Source organism: Ictidomys tridecemlineatus, chromosome 9 (genome assembly GCF_052094955.1).
Source record: "Ictidomys tridecemlineatus isolate mIctTri1 chromosome 9, mIctTri1.hap1, whole genome shotgun sequence".
NCBI classification, from domain to species: domain Eukaryota; kingdom Metazoa; phylum Chordata; class Mammalia; order Rodentia; family Sciuridae; genus Ictidomys; species Ictidomys tridecemlineatus.
In genome coordinates this window covers 86483134-86498865 of record NC_135485.1, presented here as the reverse complement: position 1 = coordinate 86498865, position 15732 = coordinate 86483134, and the positions used below count along the sequence as shown (strand labels likewise).

Below are 15732 nucleotides of genomic sequence, written 5' to 3'. Positions count from 1 at the left end.
GCATCTCAACTATATTATTGAGATATAAACATATTTAGTATTTTTACTTATTTAAATTCTAAATCACATTCCAATGAATTTATTTTTAAAAATGCTTTACAAATACTCAGATATGGCACTAAATAGGTAATACTTCACAGATTATCTCACTTGACTTTGATCAAGTATTTTCTTCTCCACTACACATATCAGTAAACTGAGATCCAGAAAGTTAAATAGCTTTTGTTCAAGTTCACATAGCTGATAAGTACTAGAAACAAAACTTTTGACTTGGATTTGGAGTCAGGATTTACCTGACTCCAAATAGCATGCTGTTTATACTTTACTGTAAATGTCAAATACTATAGAAATTTTCCCCCAATAAGTTTTGTGTATTGCTTAACATTTCTTTTAATTCAGTGATTTTCAAAGATGATCACCAAACCAACAGCCAAAGTATCACCAGATAGTTTGTTAGAAGTGCAAATTCTTTTTTAAAATATTTTTTAGTTATTGTTGGACATAATACCTGAATTTATTTATTTCTGTGTGTACCAAGGATTGAACCCAGGGCCCTGCACATGCCAGGCAAACACTCCACCACTGAGCCACAACCCCAGCTAGACAAATTCTTGAGCCACACCACAGTATGGCTCAATCCAGAAATTCTGGGATAGGTCCCAACTATCTGTGTTGTAACAAGCACTCTAGTGAATCTGATATATGCTAAAAATTGAAAATTACTATTTTAAGTGAAACTTGTGAAGAACATTTTTACTTTGTATATCATAGATATATATTTAATTTCCTACATTTATTTGTGATTATATTTAAAACGTTCATTGTTTGGCTCAGACGTAATCTAGAAACACTATTTCTTTCAATTAATTTACCTGTCAATATTCAATTAGTTGAAAAATAGTAATTTTAATGATTTTTCTATTGATGGATATGGTAGATTTAAGTATAATACTACCGAAAGCTTATCAGAGATATAAGAAAATTCAAACTTCTGTGCAAATGGCAACATGACAGTATTACAAAGCAAAATTCGAACAGTAATTTCTCCAGTAAGAGAAATATTGCAAGATCATGTCTGATTGCTATTTCTATGTATCAACTTGGAATACAGTTAACAAAGCCTATTCCATCAGATTGTAAAAACTATGAGTCACAGTAAAATAGAGAAGTAGAATCTGTAGTATATTTTTTCTCCCAGGAGTACTGAATATATAGTACAGAAAATTTTTTATGTTGTGATTTATAAACACACTCACAGTTTTAAGTACATGGTTAAATCTTTGAAAAACTGAACCTAACCTGTCTCCCTTTCTTTTGTAGATGTATGACTAAGCTGCATGCTCTACCTCTTAATTTAGACAAATAAAATAGTAATCTTTAGCTTATGACATTGCTCGATTAAAAAAATTCACACCCTTGTTCCACAATAGTTGCAAATTTACATGGATTCCTAGGATACACAATTCTCTGTTCAATAAATTGTTAATATTTTAAGTTATGTCAATAAGAAATGATACTAATTTTTTTCAAATTTAACAAGTTAAACAATATCTATATTACTGTTATAAATATGAAAGAACACTCAAGTTTATGATGACTTCTTAAAAGATTTAATTCTGTTTAATTAACTTTCATCAACTTTAGCAAGAACTTTTATAGGAGAACCAAACTATTCATTTTGGTAAAGTAATATATTGACTAATAACATATTTTATTTATACAGTACTATATTAAGTTAAAATATCTTCAGGTCCATTATGTCTTTCATCCACTGAGAAAACACATGAAATATACAAGGATTTAAGAAAAGTGAAACAAAAAGAAGCTAAAAGCCAGTACCACAGACCAAATCAGTGATTGAACTAAAATGAAAAGCTGATTCTCTTAATCCCTGAAAGAGGCTTCTTCTCACATCCCTTTATCTCCATTTTTTAGAACATGTTTCTTTTTATTTTTTTTATTTTTATTTTTGCTTCAAAATAATATGTGGTAGAAACTGAATATGAGTTTTTGACAAGATTGGCCAAAATCATCATGATGGAAAAAAAAAAAAGAACATGTTTCTTTTTAAATGCTAGATATCTATTAAGTTTAATCCAAGGAGTAATTATAATGAATCTGTTTGGATCCTTACATTATTTAATTTCTTAATAACTTTGAAATGCTAATAGTAGAAACTTTCTTTTCATTACATTAATTTCTAAATTTCTCTTGTCTTTTCAGGTACCACTGCTTTGTTTCTGTTCCTGGTTATGCATCCTTCCATTCTTAGTAACTCCCCCAGCCCAAAAACCTTTGAGGAGGTACAGTTCTTTAATAGAAATAACTACCACAGGGGGATTGATTGGTAAGATGGGTTATTAGTATGAATCTAAAAGTTTTTTTACTGTGCATAGTATAAACTTAGTGTTAACATTTAGAAACATATATGTTTGTATCCATAAATAAAAGTTATCCTGGGTGGCTTGGAAACTGATCAAATAACATGAAGGAACACAGAAAATCATTCATAACACACTCATTTCAGTTTATGGAGTCACTTGTTGTTTCATGAGGCTCACATGTAACTTCAGTTGGCATCAATTATCTGTGATGATCACAAATGTGAAATAGAAAAAAATAGTATGATACTCAGGAATTTCATTCCTTTATACTCTTAAGAAAAAAATCATATTTTTCTCCTGTGCACTTTTTATTATGTGCTATAATTCATTTATTATGTGCTATAATTCATGTATATACTTTTTTATTTTGTTTTGGTATAAAAGGTAATAATAAGTATATCGAAATATAAATGTGTATATATCTCATGAGTAATGAAAGCGATAAAAACTCTATCAAAAATTTATGAAATTTAAATTTTTACCTTTGAATTGAAATTAGAAATAAATTAGGTATCTTAAGAAAATAGTTAAAATATGAAAGTGTAGATACATACAAAACTATAATATAGAGTAGAAATGGATGGTACAATGTAACATTTTAATCATGAAATATATCAAGAGATTTTTCTGCTAGGGTATAATGCTAGACGGAGTAATTTAAAGGAGTGAAATTCTTGTAATAATTCTAGAGCATAAACACACATTTTGCATTGATTTTAGCAAGAAGAGTCATGTATGCTAATATCTGTTTTGTCACATTATGTGATCTCAGTTTTATAAGTACCACCCACCTCAAGTGTTGTTTGAGGTAGTGTGAATGAAAAGGTAAAGTAATGGATTGAGTAAAATTTGAACACCCACTAGAATTCACATATGCTAAAATTGTTATGTATGTCACTGCCAATTTTTCTATATAGAGCTTGATGTTCATTATGTGGTGTTAAATAATAGCAGGGAGGATTGATAACCATCAACTACTTCAGCTGCTGCTTGACTGTGGGAATAATCAATTTTTTGTTGTCATGAATTATATCAAATAAAACCTTCTTGATCATAGCTAGTACAGTATAGGCACTGTAATATGAACAAAAAGTTTCTTAAGCCATTTATAAGGATAGGACTTAAATAAATAGAAAAAACAAGAAGTGTTTTAAATATAACTCACTAAAATTACCCCAAAACACAAGCATTTTTGATTGATAAAGTATATACTTATAAAAGGCAGTTAATTCAAATGACAGATAGTTATTGCAAATTTTAATATATAACACTAAGTATAGCTTTGCATGCAACAACTTCACATATTCACATTTGTCAGACTGGTCTGTTTTCTCTATGAAGCATTAACTACTTAGGTATCTTTTTATAATCACAGTTTCAAAAGGTGTAGACGATTTTGTGTCTCAGAGGCCCAGGGTCATTTAAAGAATTAACTTAGGCATAGCTAGTTTATCTGGGTTCTTGGATCTGCATTTTTGAAGAATGGATAAAGCTAGGGTTGCTTTAACTGACAAGCAGCTTAGGGTACAAACAAAGTAAGGCAAATAAAAATTAGAAAACATTATCTTTGACAAATAGTTGAGATTTGCAATTGGAACTTCTCAGAAAAATATTTGAGTTATGTATGCATGTAAGTTTAATGTTTTATCCATTGGTATTATTATTTTAAGTTACATGGGGATTCTTGGAAGGTTGGAAAGCTATACAATCCTGTTAACATTTAGAACCCCTATAGTCATAATGTGGCTTTAAGTAAAATCAAATAAAAATATAAATACTCAGAGTCAGCGCAAATAGCAAATAAATGTCGAGTATTGAAAAAAGAAATATATATATATTAATTTTTCAGGTAGAAAAAAAATGCTGAGGTATTATGTTTAATAGAAGTAGCAAAACTGAGGGAGGAAGGCATTCACTTCTAACCCTCAAATTGTTAAGACATTCTAGTGTGCTTGCTAATTCTATGGATAATCGAATGTATATCTTCCAAAAGTGAACATTTTTGGGAGCATCCAGGTCCCATACTATAAATATGAACCTGATTTCTTTTATTTATTTGCTTATTGATCAATTTCTTTCAAATCTATATGGCGTTTCTTAAACATTTCTACAGTAGAAATTGTGAACATATAGGTGATCATCTATTATTTTCTCTGTGAGCATCTAAGGCCAGGCAAAATTAACACACTATAGATCCAACATTTAGAACTACGTAGGATTTGAAATCCTAAACTGTTTCAGCTATAAAAAACTGCTGTGAAGGTAGGACACTTTGTTAGAAAGTAAAAGTTATCTAAAATCAGCTCATTTCCTCTTTTTTGTGATATTTGGAACCATCCTCAAAACAAGCAAGCTTGAGGCAAGCTTGGATCAAACACGTACCACTAGTCATTCTTTATAACCTTAGCACCCCTGCAACCAACATGAACTTCTAAATAATACCCCAAAATGTGGCACTTTCTGTAACTAGAGTGTATACCAAAAGACATACCACATCAACTCTCCCAAAAGTTTTGTACATTTCTTTCTCTCTGAAAGGAGGCCAGAATGATATATCATCAGCAATGCAATTTCCAGAAAACATAAAAGGATTTCTTTACTTCTCTGAGTGTTAAGACATCACTAAAAGGTTGAAATATAACTAGTTGGTAATGCTTCAACAACTGGAATATCACCACAAACATTGTTATGTGAAACTATGAGATCTCACAATTGAAAAGTCTATGAAAGTTGCATGATCTCATTCTAAAGAAAACAACATACTATGATAAGAAGTCCTTACATGTATGTTAATTACTGTTCAGTTCAGTAATTATTGAATTACCTTTTCTTGTTTGTCTATAGTCACAGTGGCTTAAGAATTGAAGGGGTTGGTGGTGGAGAGTGAAACTATTATTATAAAATGGTTGCAACCCAAGTAGTTTCTAAGGAATCCTTTTTCCTCTAAAACATGACCCTTTTTTGCTTTAGAAATATATATGATCATCTGCTGATTTTGTTATACTTGACAACTTTTATCCTTTAATACAAAACATGAAGCAGAATCCTCCATTTCTGTACTTGAGACTACAGGTATCCCCTTGTTAACACTGGAGGTAAATAGATTATAAAAGATAAAATACAAATTCTAACCTTGGAAATTTGGATTGGGTCTTATATTTGTAAACATATACATATGTTTTAATCTTTCATTGTAATTACTCTAAAGAGAGATATGACACAAACAAATAAATAATATTTACAACAGATATTTAAGTAACATCAACTCAACACACTAGTGGAGATAAAATTATTTTATTATGATAACGTAAAAAATGTTTTTTTTAATTCATTTAAAATACCTTTGAACTGAGTACATCATCTATTTTGATCAAATTTTATTCCTGTTTGAATATTTAGAATTTCATCTGTACAATATTAATCCATTTAGATATATTTTAAATTGTTGGATTGATTATTGTTGCCATTATTCTATGTCTACATTTTTATCATCTCTTATCTTTATTCTGCTACTAAGCAAACAAAATGTACTTAGAAAAACATTTTTGAAATGCATTATTAGTGTTCTGGATGTTTCCCTTGCTAACTATAGAGGAAAATGCCTTAAAGGTAAAATTTTATTTAGGAAAGAAATGAATACGTGGAACACCTCTATTATCTTCAGTCACTAGTACATAAGTGTAAAACAGGATCTTATTTTGAGAAAAATGTTCCTTTTCTAGGTATATGGATTTCTTCCCAATTCCATCTAATGTTACTACTGACTTTCTGTTTGAGAAAAGTGCCAATTATTTCCACTCAGAAGAAGCTCCTAAAAGAGCTGCTTCCCTAGTCCCCAAAGCCAAGATCATCAGCATTCTCATTGACCCATCAGACCGAGCATACTCCTGGTATCAGGTAAGGGTAAACAAACTGGGGGAAGGGGAGCGTGGACAATGGAAGATCATTTTTAGCAATAGCCTCCATCTCAGGTATTAACAAAAGAGAAGATCTGCTAGTTTGATGGTATCAGCAGAAAAGTAGATGACTTTTCCTAAAAAAAAAAAAAAAAAAAAAAAACTTTCTGTGTTAATCTTTTATTAGTGTATTTAACAAAATGTGTTAATACAAGAAAGAAATTAAATTGAAACATAACAAACAAAATATACACTTGTTTGTCTGTGTGTAGAGAGATATACATTTATTTCCATACCCTCTGTTCTTCTATACATCTGTATTTTCAGCATGCATTTTAAAATCATGAATTTTCATCCAATACATCTATATTTTATAAAGGACTAAACAGCAAAATTTCATGTTTTAAATGTTGTAAGGTCTTTTGCGACTCTGTAATTGTATTTTGAAAGTAGCCATAGATGATATGTTAATGAAAGAGCATGGTTGTGTTCCAATAGAATTTTATAAACAAAAACAGACTCTAGGCATCCGTAGATTATTGCTCCAGTTCTGAAAGAATCTAAATAAATGTTTGCACTCTAGAAGTAACTTAGAGACAAAGCTTATATAAGAATTCTTCATCACTGGAAGCCCAATCTGTCTAAACCTGTTCTAAGTCTCTTCTCATATAGTCATTGTCATTATGTTTCTGAGGTTGGTGAGAACTTAGCACAGATACCATCACTTTAAAATAATTTAACAGATTCTAATAATACTTGTATATAAAGTATATTTTACAATAAATCATTAAATAATAGAGAAAAAACTGTCCCGGTGATATTTTAATCACCAAATGGAAAATTTCAATAAAAGGCATTCAAAATTAAAAATAAGAATATAACAAAATCAGTATCTTGTCTCCCCGATCCTTTATTATCATTGCTCAACTTTTAATTGAAAAATGCCTATTATTTATATTTCCATCCATTCATCAATAATTTTAATGACAACTATGTGCCAAGTTTTGTTCTGAAAGTGATGGAACATATGTTAATAAATGTGAATGCTATACTTGAGACTGTGTTTTACATAATTGGTGAAATGCTGTATATGTAAATAACCATATAAATTAGAAAGAAGTAAGTGATGGACTGATAGCATCATTCTGTGATAAAGTCCATCTTAAAGACTACAGTGAACAAGCTGGATTGATTAACTGGCTGCAGCAGAGATGCAGACTCCAGAAGAATCAGTACACATTCTCTGAAGAAGTGAAGGATTTATAAGGGGAGAAATTGAGGTGAGGTTGAAGTGATGGATTGTTCTGGGAGGGGTAAAACATAACTATGTATAAATAAATTATTAGCAGGCTAAAAAAACAGACTATGGTCTATATTTCTTTGAAACTATGAAGCTAAGATGAATGTGTAATATTGTGTATACAAAAACTCTTTTGGGGGTTTAATATAAGGTAATTTGGTGTGCTCTAAGTAATCCACAATTTCTCTGGTGAAGATTTGTGGGTTACTTAGAGCACAGCAAATTACCTTATATTAAACTCAGCAAATACTTACTTAGAGCACAGCAAATTACCTTATATTAAGAGCTCAAATACTCTCACCAAGGGTGGGTGGGATGTTTCACTGATATGATTTCAAACAGGAAACTCCTTGAAATTATGATATTAAATTAAATAATATAGTTTTTTAACACCAAGATACCTTTTGTTAGTTAACAATAGCAGATTTTTTTCAGATTTACAAATAGAAGAAAAGGTTATTGGGAAAGATTTTGTGACGGGGCAGAGTGAGAAAAGGTCATACAAAACAGAATTCTAGTTAGGTGTACTAAAAATTGACAGATTTGATTTTGCACCTTTTACCTTTTCTACAGGAAATCTGGAGAAAAGAGAAATAAGCCTTAATTGACTCCAAAAGACAGAAGAAAATTGGAGCTTGTCAATCCCTTAGCCTCTGAAAAATTGGGAATTTACAGAAAAAGAAGGTTTCAAGGATGCAAACTAACAAAACACTCTAAATATTGCAAATAAGTCACTCCACAGGGTAAAATGCAGACAAAGTTTAGTAGAGTTTATAGTATAATAATTTGAATCCTAACTGAAGCAAATTTGCTTCTCAACTAGCTGTGGTAAACATTTACAAACTTACCACTAAGCCTGAATATTTATTGGTCAATTTAAGGAAAAGATGATTTTCTCAAATCCATGGGCTGGTATCTGAGTCATTATGAAACACTTTCATATTTGGATTGCTGCTTTCTATATTTTCTGAACAATAAATGGTTCTGATTCACTGCAAAGGTTACCTTTAGATAAAATAATCTTGGCTTTCAGATGCTAGGTAATATATGATAAAATCTATGGATTTGGAATAATGTATATGTCAGAGTTTCTCCATTTTAAATAGCAAATAGTATTTTTTTTCCTGATCTAAAAACTACATTACAAGGAAGAATAAAAATTATTTGGCTGAACTAGAGCTTATGTATTATGGATATCCACTGAGCTTGATGAATGATTTTCTTATGGGCAGAAAAGGGGACATAATACAGCTTTCAAAAGTTTACTTTCAGGTAAAATACATATACAAAGGGGAAAAAAAACTCAGTAAAGTTGGTTAAGGAATTCTACCAATAAGAATTCATCCTCTATCAAATAAGTCTTTAAAATACGTACTCATCAGTGTCATAATTTTAAATTTTGATTCTTCAAGCAAACATTTTCATCCTTTATTAATTTCAAAATAAATAACTCTCCAGCAATGAGGCACTCTTTTCTCTAGCTTAAGGACTTGTCAGAAAGATTGTTTTTTTAATTATTTATGCTTATGTTTCAAGTTAGTTTAATTATCCACCTTTTTATCAGCATCAGCGATCCCATGAAGACCCTGCAGCTCTGAAGTTTAGCTTCTACGAAGTAATCTCAGCCGGGCCCCACGCACCCACGGAGCTTAAAACCTTGCAAAAGAGATGTTTGGTCCCTGGGTGGTATGCCAGCCACATTGAGAGATGGCTTGTTTATTTCCCTCCCTTTCAGGTATGGAGCAATAAAAATTTACATCATGTAACAATCTCATTAAGTTGATGACTTTGCCTCAAGGATAGAGGAAAATTTTACTCATTAAAACTACTAGCTTTTTACCTCTTACTTATAAATAATGGACTGTGGCAAAGAAAAATAGAGAGGCAAAGTAGAAAAGCAGTCTGATTTTTGGAAAGTATTTCAGAGTAATTTTCCCTGTTCCATTTTCTGGTGCCTTACCTGATTGTAAAGAGTTTCAATAGCTTCCTGATTACATCCCTAATTCTTATTCTGACATAAATAAAGCTTGAAGGGAGCCTCTTAACTAAACAAGGCAAATATTGTTTTGCTTAATTAAGTGATGTTATTTTGCTTCTGAATCACCTTGTTGAAATTTTTGGAAGTCTTATGCTATTATCACATTCCTTACTTTTTTTTTTTTCCTTGGGTTTAGGTTACCAAATCAAATCCTTTGGATTGTATAAACCATCTAGTCATATCAGATGTGGTGTGTACTTGCACTTTTAAAACTGCAGTGTCCAATGTGATAGCTATTACCACTTAATGTTAATTCAATTTGTATTAATATTAAGAGAAATTAAAAATGCAGCTTCTTATTTGTATTATCCACGTTCAAATGCTCAATAGTTACCTGTTAGCGCAGCTATAAAACATTCATTATCACAGAAAGTTCCATTAAGTAATGCTAATCTAGACTGATAGAAATATTGGAAAATAGGTATGGGCTGGAGTTGCATTACAGGCTTTGTAACCTTCCATTCCGTCCTCAGTCATTTTATCTTGCTGGGTCCACTATCATCATAGTAACAAATTCTTCCCCTTAGTTTTTTGAGGAACTATGTACATGCACTGGTTCTCTGAGAATTCTTACCTTCTTCATATGAATTATCAAAGTATTTCTTCAAACTTTACATTGCTACTCCTGAATGGAATTGTAAAACATGGCATGTCCTCTTTCTTATTACATTTGGGCTTATTTTGAACATTCTTTTCTTTTCCACAGTGCTCCTTTCCAATATGGATGATGGAATAATTGCTTTTTTTTTCTTGGCTTATATTTGTGATTTTGCAGTTAAATTTCTAAGCTCTCTTGGTCCCCACAATTCGCTTTTTGCTTTTATAGTGTTTGTAGGAGTTCTCAGGTAACAAAAATGAACGTGCTTAATTAGCATGATTTATTTATTGGTTCAGGCCATTAACAAGTACTGTGTGATTATATCTAATAATGATGCATGCAATTCTCCTTAGGACCTTGTTTCTGAATAAACAGAAAATTTTTTATTTTACAGTTAACATATCTTTTTTCAACATTAATTAAATAATAATAATTATTTTTATTATTTTGGTGATTTAGTTGCTAATTATCGATGGGCAACAACTAAGAACTGATCCTGCTACAGTAATGGATGAAGTACAGAAGTTTCTAGGAGTCTCTCCTCATTATAATTACTCAGAAGCTTTAACGTAAGTTTGTATTCTCATTAATTAATTAAACTTTCAGCAGGGAAATAATTTTAAGAAACTGTAGTTTGGTGATGCAATTGTCAATTTATATGTTAACCATTTGGGGAAGAACAATTAAAACATTGTCATGAAGAAAGGTCCTAAATCATCTGTTTACTCCTAAATATGCAGATTTCTCCTGGAAGAAAAGTGGGGGAAAAAATTGTGATTCTAAAAACCAACAACAAACCTTAAGAGTAGACTTGAAATAAGTTTATAAAAGTTGACATATTTAACAGACAATATTTCAACCTCTTGGATGTATGAAGAGGAGATTAGATAATTTTGGAACTGGCTTTTTTTGCAGTTTTCAGAAACAATGTCATACAGGCAGAAATAATCCAATAGGTGACAGCATAGGCAGAGAGAGAGAGAGAGAGAAAGACAGAGACAGAGAGAGGGAGGGAGAGAGATGTACTATTATTGTTCTATTGCAGTAGTTTTATTTTTTACCTTTGTTTTTATGTAAAATGAATGTGACCTTGTCATCCTTTCTTCTGACACCTCAGCAGTTAAAAGCAATGATTTGTTTGTTTGGGTAGTTTTTTTTTTTTTCTAGTTTTTTTTTTCTTGATTGCCTCTGATCTTCCTTGGTACTTGACTCCAAGGAGGTCAAGAGACGCATTAGAATTTAAGAAAGGACTCACTGTCAAATTGAATTGTCATATGCCTGAGAATAACAATGCACTTCCAGTGAGTTTCTTTTCATATTTTCTTGTGATCATCATTGACACACCTTGTGAAAACCACTAGTGCACTTGTAGAATATTTGGAGGTTTCATGTCATTTTCTTAGGTCTAACATAGTCTCCTTTCACCCTATAGCCTTTGCAGTTATTTATCTGAACCCCATCTTCACAGTTTAGTTACTCTTCTTATAGTAACTCTGACAGTTGTTTCTGTGATACTGTAGAAATATTGGGATGGCTATTAGTACGAAATGTATATTCTCATAAATGTTATTTATACCAAAAACTAAGAGATCCTTTATATATTTTGGTATTATTTCTTATTTTCCTGCTATGATAGTGAATATCACCTCTTTGGTGTTTACATTTCTTTTTCAGCTTAAGACCCTTCCTTCCTTCCTTTATTAAGGATTTACTAAACAAAATCCAATATGAATTCTCAATTAATCACTTAAATACAGTGCATTATACAAAGTAGAATAAATGAATGAAACTAGGTATACACAAAGGTTTTTACAATACTCTCTTGGCATGAAAGAATGCTCCAATTTAAGAAGTCTCTAAACTGATTATTTTCAGTTTAGCAAATTCTACTATCAAAACTTATTTTCAAAAGCAATGGTAAAAATCCTCCATTGTCAAAATTTTTTTTATTCCGTTCCATGATTACTAAAGAAAATATTCTAGAATTCCAAAATTTATACCAACTAACTGGATAGTCTGGATCTTAAAATTACTTTTTATTCTCATAATTGATTTTAAAAGTCTTATTGAATATGTAAAAATAATCTGATTTTCTCAGTGAGTGTGGGTGTGGTTTGAAATGAGGACTATTAGCTTAAAACAATACATTTTGGAACTTTCTCATTCAAAAAAGTAAGTTACATTTTACAACATATTTCAGGGTATTTATTGAATCAAATGCACACTGCCTTAAAAGAGGGCCAGTATCCAGAGAGGCTGGGAGGCCTCATTTAAAAACTTTTGTCCAACAAAAACTTAATTCCTTAATTATGAACAATAGGATTGATATTATATTGACACTAGTTTTCAGATTATGTGTTATATAGTGTTTTGAAAATAATTAAATATTTGAAAAAAATGAAGAAAATTAAAACTTGACATGAATTGTGCTAATGTGATAAATTAAAATTAAAAATATAAATTTTAAATTTTACCACAAATATGTCCATTCACAATTATCACATAGGCATTGATGTCCATGACAGAAGTCTTCAATTCAGAAATACTAGTTACTTAAATACCTGAACATGACGTCTCATTTCTCAGCCCATTAATATATTTGTTTAGTGAAACCAGACTGTGTTAAATAAAAATTTAATACAAATTTACTTTGAAAACTTTGATGAATGGGAATTATTAATTTAAAAGTCAGAGATAGAATATTATTTTTCATGTGTGTGTGTGTGTGTGTGTGTGTGTGTGTGTGTATTTTTTATGAGGCTTGGTTAAGTCATAGAGGACTGAAGATGCATTAAATTTAGAAAGACTTCAAATGTTTCTAATATCACATCCTGATAATCAAAATTATGTTGCCAGGAGTTCTTTCCCAACTCACTGCAGATGAGTTTGGGTAAGAATCTACCGTATAAAGACTTTTTAATAGCAAAACTAGTTGTCATAGTAACTAAAATCTGGTTATCCTTGGGATGACCTATGAAGAAGCATCTAGAAATGTTAAGTTTTGAATAGAAATATATTTACTAAACATATTTACTATACATACTAAATAATTTCTATGTGTGTGTGTATATATATCCTCACAAAACTGTGTGATAAGTAGTATTAGCAAAATAGTACTATTTTTCAGGTAAAAATATTAGAGCATAGAAAAATTAAGCCAAAAATTACTCAGCAAGTAGTTTAAGGAGGCAGATTTGGAAATCAGTTATTTCTGGAACCTACCCTGACCAATCTTAAGTTCTTCCCATTGTCACAAAAACAAGACAAAAACTATTGTGAATTTTAGTAATAAATAGTATATCAACAGGAAGTACTTCCTTTCAAAACTGAAAGTTTAAAATGAGCTTTTTAAGTTGTTTCAGACATTGCTACAAACAGAATCTATCTCTCGACTCACTGAATTTCACATTACAAATAAATGTGTAATTATAGAGGTATGCAATTAAGGCCATATTGAGATACCAGTTTACACCCATTGCAATGGTTATAATCCAGAAGATAATATGTGATGTTGGCAAGAAAGTGGTGAAACTTGAAACTTTATATATTGCTAATGGTGGTGAGTGGCTACAGGAAGTAGATCTCTGGGGGCATGGCCTTGGGAACTATATCTGGTCCCTGGTTTCTTTCTCACTCTCTGCTTACTGGCTACCATGAACTGATCAACTTTCCTCCCCTATACCCTTTTGCTATGATATTCTGCCTTATCTCAGATCCACACTAATAGTCAGTCAACCATGAATTGAACTTTTAAACTCAAAATAAACTTTACCTCCTCTAAGTTGTGCTTGTCAGGTATTTTTGTCACAGTAATAAAAAGCTGATTAACATGGTTATAATGAAGGTTCAAATAGAGAAATACAAAATATTTTGATAAACAAATATAAATTTAACATAATACTATTATTATTACAATTATAGTATGAAAATCCCATTTATAGATGGAATTACTTTAATATAGCTCTCATATTAAAAGAAGAAATTCTTTTATCTGGAAAATAATTAAATTTGGTTTATAGCTATAGAATTCTAAAAGTAATAACTCCATGGCACATCAAAATCTTTTCTCTCAAATCACCCTGTAGTTCTGTGATACACAGAAGTGATGAAGATTGATTTGTCATTTTTAAACCCTATAAAAATGGACTTAAAATTTATAAATATTTTGATACCAGATGAAGGAATTAGTCTTAATTTTTTATTAATAGGATATTTTTTACTGAAAAATTTTGTATTAAGAATTGGGCAAACTTAGAAATATGACAGAGGGACTGAAAATTCCTTATGACAAAATTAGCATGGAAATTAGAGTTTTCAGTGTGCAAATCTTGCTCATAATTTTTATTAACTTTATGGATTTCAGGATTGTATGCTAACTTAAACATGTAACAGTGGGTGGTAACCATAGACAGGTGGGACATGGCTGGAGGAAGTAGGTCTTTCTATACTATTTGATTCTTTATGACACAAGATTTTATGCAAAGAGATATAGTATAAAAGAAAAAAAAACCTTCCAGTTTTATTTGTTATAGATTGATATTCAAATAAAAATACTTATGTTATTGGTCATTATATCTTATAAACTACTTAAAAATAATTTCTTTAAGGTTTCTTTGGGGGTTTGTAATTTTTTAGGTTTGATTCTCATAAAGGTTTCTGGTGTCAGTTGCTGGAAGAAGGTAAAACAAAATGCCTTGGAAAGAGTAAAGGAAGAAAATATCCACCAATGGATTCTGATGTAAGTGTAGAGCTTAAAAATCTAAGCTATTTGTACAAAAGAATAAATAGTAACATCACATCTGATTTCTTACAAAAGTGATTAAGTCAAATCCAACTTTCTAAAATTTAAAAGTGACAATTGAGTTTTAGAATATCTATGTTGTTTGGTTTTTGATTTTTTCAATCTTATAACATTACCTGTCATTCAAGAATAAATGAAAACAATAGAATTTTTTAAAATTTTGAATAAGGATAGAAAGATATCATCTCATTCTAAAAAGAATGATAGTGCACAGAAATTTTTGCACTAAAAAGGTTAACTGAATCCAAGACAGGAAATATATCAACTAGAAATTGAAAATAGGAGCAAAAGGTTTCTATCTTTTGTCACCACAAAATTACTCGATAGTGGTAAGTATAGCCTAGATAATATTACTGTTATAATGTACTGAACATTGAACTGTTTTTATGCTATTAAAATGAAAAAAAAATTAATACATTTCCCCGATGTATAATATACTAATATATTACTCAGGTTTTTTTTTTCTTTTAAGAGAGAGAGAATTTTTTTTAATGTTTATTTTTCAGTTTTTGGTGGAAACAACATCTTTTTTATATGTGGTGCTGAGGATCGAACCCAGTGCCCCGCGCATGCCAGGCGAGCACGTTATCCCTTGAGTCACATCCCCAGCCTGATTACTCAGGTTTTAAGGAATGGAGATGTGTACATTATGGTACCTAGCACTTTGTTTATTCTGTTCAGTATCCTGAGATGATGAACACTTTATGCTATAGTT

General features: G+C 30.6%; 1 protein-coding gene across 12 annotated transcripts in view; it reads left to right on the top strand.

Moving 5' to 3' along the window:
• The window catches only part of LOC101971473 (N-deacetylase and N-sulfotransferase 3), a 161912-nt gene that overhangs the window by 136368 nt on the left and 9812 nt on the right, over positions 1-15732 (top strand). For 3 of the 12 annotated variants that reach the window (XM_021721256.3, XM_005342025.4, XM_078021719.1), the window contains 5 exons: positions 2224-2347; positions 6107-6281; positions 9145-9315; positions 10676-10785; positions 14852-14954. In XM_021721256.3, coding sequence (XP_021576931.1) covers positions 2224-2347; positions 6107-6281; positions 9145-9315; positions 10676-10785; positions 14852-14954 — 683 coding nt within the window. Of the gene's footprint in view, positions 1-2223; positions 2348-6106; positions 7644-8153; positions 9316-10675; positions 10786-14851; positions 14955-15732 lie in introns of those variants that run through there. The other 9 variants (XR_005737244.2, XR_013426006.1, XM_040292925.2 and 6 more) reach the window with 9 other exon arrangements.